The sequence below is a fragment of the Aptenodytes forsteri genome, unplaced genomic scaffold (assembly GCF_000699145.1).
Source record: "Aptenodytes forsteri isolate BGI_AS27 unplaced genomic scaffold, ASM69914v1 Scaffold142, whole genome shotgun sequence".
NCBI classification, from domain to species: domain Eukaryota; kingdom Metazoa; phylum Chordata; class Aves; order Sphenisciformes; family Spheniscidae; genus Aptenodytes; species Aptenodytes forsteri.
Window position 1 is genome coordinate 5188812 of NW_008794598.1, and position 3157 is coordinate 5191968.

Here is a 3157-nt window from a genome sequence, read left to right on the forward strand (position 1 = left end):
TCCCGCTGCCGGCTGCCTGTCTACCTGCTGACTGCTTCCAGAAACCCCCTGCCCCCTGTTATTTTACCAGAGCATCCCCCCACCACCACCACTTCTCCGATTCTGCAGTTTCCAGGAACGTGCAATAACCCGGAGCCACGTCCCCTGTGTCTGGGGGTTTTATTATGGCTGCGGGCTGGTTTACAGCTTGCTCCCTCACAGTCGTAAAAAGAAAGCCCCAGCCCCAGAGAGGCAGAGCTGCCGCCCTGGCATTGGCGGCTGGGGGATGGAGGGACGGGGAAGGAGGCTGCTGCTGCTTCCTGGTCTCCTTCCATTTTACAGGTCGTTTCCTAGCAGTAAATTTTGTGATTAGCAGAAAAAGTCAAAAAAAACCCAACGCAAAACCCAAATCCCAGCCTCTTTCCAGGTTGTTGGAGCTCTTTGCAGTTATTGTGCATCATCATTTTTAGCTTTGTTTATGGCAGGAAGGAGATGGCGAGCAGAGAGGTGAGGGTTGAAAGGTATTTATTTTGTCGAGCGGCTGTTTTTGAAGGAGGGGGTTTCCCCTCCCTGCTCGCTCTTTCTTCCTGCTGCACCTGGTCCCCAAAAGTATCCCCCAGCCCAAACCTGTGACTGCAGACTCTGGTCTAGTGCTTTCCCCCAGCTGCGAGGCTCTTTCGGAGACCCTGGCTCCTGGCTCTGCTCTGGGGGATGCTGAGACCTACAGAAATTAAACGTTTTGCACAACTTCCAAGGGGAGCCGAGCCCAGGAGCCCTGGCCTTCCCCAGTGTCCCCAGTGTCACGCATCTGCTCCCCAAATGCACCCAGATAAAACCAGCAGCCACGTTCCCCCAGTCACCATTAAAGCCCGAAGGGTTTCCTCCGTTTGCCGGTTCCTGGTGGGGATGGGGTCCGGAGGGGAGGACCCCGCTCTCCCAGCCGAGCATCCCAGCCGGGGCGTGACGCATGTCCCCTGTCCCTGCCAGACATCGATGAGTGTCGGCTCAACAACGGCGGCTGCGACCACATCTGCAGGAACACGGTGGGCAGCTTCGAGTGCAGCTGCAAGAAGGGCTACAAGCTGCTCATCAACGAGAGGAACTGCCAAGGTAAGGGGCAGCAGGACCCCCACCCTGCCCTGCCCGGGGACATCACCTCTCCCTGCCCTCCGGCGTTTCTCAGCCCTCCCACGGCTGCTGCTGGAGGAGTGCTGGCCGGGTTACTCCTTCGTCTTTGCTTTCCTCTGGACGGCGTACATCCTTCGGGGGATTAGTGTTAGATTTGGGTTCTGGTCTGGGGCTCAGCGCTTTGATCTGCAGAGCTGGGCTGCCGTCCCAGCCCCGCGCCCGCGCTGGGGATTTCTGGGCTCTTCTCGCAGCAGAGTTAAAGCCAGCAATTAGGCAGATGCCAGGTGAAATCCTCCGGCTTTACTCAGGGCTGGGATGACGGTCACGACGTTCCCCACAGCCCCGTGGGCTGGGACTCAGCTCCGCCTGGGTGCAGGGAGCGTCCCCGCCAACAGCCCTGGCAGCAAGCACACCCCGAGCCCGGGACCGTCGGCTCTGCTCCGGAGCACCCATGCCAGGGGACCGGGGAGCCCAGCAGCACCCCATGGGAGGGCACCCTGAACTCAGCACCCACCCTGACACCTCTGGGCTTCTCCCAAGCTGCTCCACTTTATTGCACAAAGTTTTTGCTAGTGGTCCCGCAGCATCATGACCGTAGCTCGCTGCTAAAGCACACGCACTGACGCACCAGCTGCTTCCTCCTGTCTCGAGAGGCCGCCGTTTTCCTGGGACGGGGGGACGGGAAGAGCAGCAGGACGTGTCCTGCCTTGCCTCTCCCCCCCTGCCAGCCGCCCCGTGGCAGGGGCTGGATCGTGCCCTGCTCGAAGACACGCTGGTTTTGCAAGCCATCAAGGCAGAGTAAGGATTTCAGTGGCTTTTGCAAAAGCATTCCTCCTTCCCCTGACTGTCGGAGGGCAGGAGGGAAGGGGGAAGATGCATCCTGCTCGCTCTGGAGGGAGCTGGCTGCTCCGCGCTGCTTTTCCCACCTTTTTTGCCCGGTCCCAACATCCTCCTGCACCTCCCACATAAACCCAGCAGGTTTAAATGACCCGGCAGGTTGCTGGGCCATGCCGGGGGGAACACGGGGCTCTGCTCCCCCAGCCCACGGCCGACGCCGGCCCGGCAGGTGTGCGTAAGCCCAAGCGTTGCCTCCTGAAAGCATGCGACCGGGGAAGGAGGGGGCTGGCGCGCTCCGGGGCCATGACCGCTTTCATCTCCGTCCAGGTTCTGCGCTCTTGGGAGTTTGATGCGAGAGCGGCAATTAACTTAATGAAGCCAATGAAATGATGCTCAAACCCGCTGGGTTGGGTTCACCCGCCCGGCCGGGACCTCCCTGCCCCGGCGAGGTGCCCCGCGGGGGTGAGCAGACATCGCTGGCACCGTCCCCGGGGCAGGACCTGCCTGCGCAGCATCCCTCCCTGGCACAGGGCAGAGCCCTGGCCGGGCAGCAACTGGGGGCTCTCGCAGCCGCCCCATGCCAAGGACATGGTGCTGGCCCCGTTTGGCCCGTCTGAGGTGCAGAGGGACTGCAGGAGCTTGGGGCAGGGGGGGATGCTGGTGCAGTGGGCTGCTGCTCCCATGTAGCAGAAGCTGGAGTGGGCAAGGAGGGAGCTTGGAGGCAGGCAGGGTAGGAGCACAGGGTCCTGGAGCGTCCCAGTGCTGGATCCCCAGAGCATCCTGGTGTTGGATTCCTGGAGCATCCCGGGGCTGGATCCCTGGAGCATCCCAGTGCAGGATCCCACAGCATCCCAGTGCAGCCCCCAGCTTGCTGGAGCAATTGGAGCAGGAAGGGGACAGCCCAGGGCTGTCTGCAGCCCCTCTGCAGTGCCAGCCCTCACCTCTCCCCCTTGCCTTTCCTTCAGACATCGACGAGTGCTCCTTCGACCGGACCTGCGACCACCTCTGCATCAACACCCCCGGCAGTTTCCAGTGCCTCTGCAACAAGGGCTACACGCTGTACGGGCTCACCCACTGTGGAGGTAGGGCTGGCTGGATGCTGGCAGGAGGAGCCGATCACCCTGCTGGGTTCGGGTCCCGGAGAGGCACACGGGGCACCCAGGGATGGGGCAGCCCCATGGCATGGCTGCCGCGGGGCCCCTGGGGGTACCGC

At 62.2% G+C, this 3157-nt stretch overlaps 1 protein-coding gene across 1 annotated transcript in view; it reads left to right on the forward strand.

Annotated features, from left to right (window-relative positions):
• The window catches only part of SCUBE3 (signal peptide, CUB domain and EGF like domain containing 3), a 52937-nt gene that overhangs the window by 33624 nt on the left and 16156 nt on the right, over positions 1-3157 (forward strand). The window contains 2 exon segments of the mRNA XM_019470330.1: positions 967-1089; positions 2910-3026. Of these exon segments, the coding sequence (XP_019325875.1) occupies positions 967-1089; positions 2910-3026 (240 nt within the window).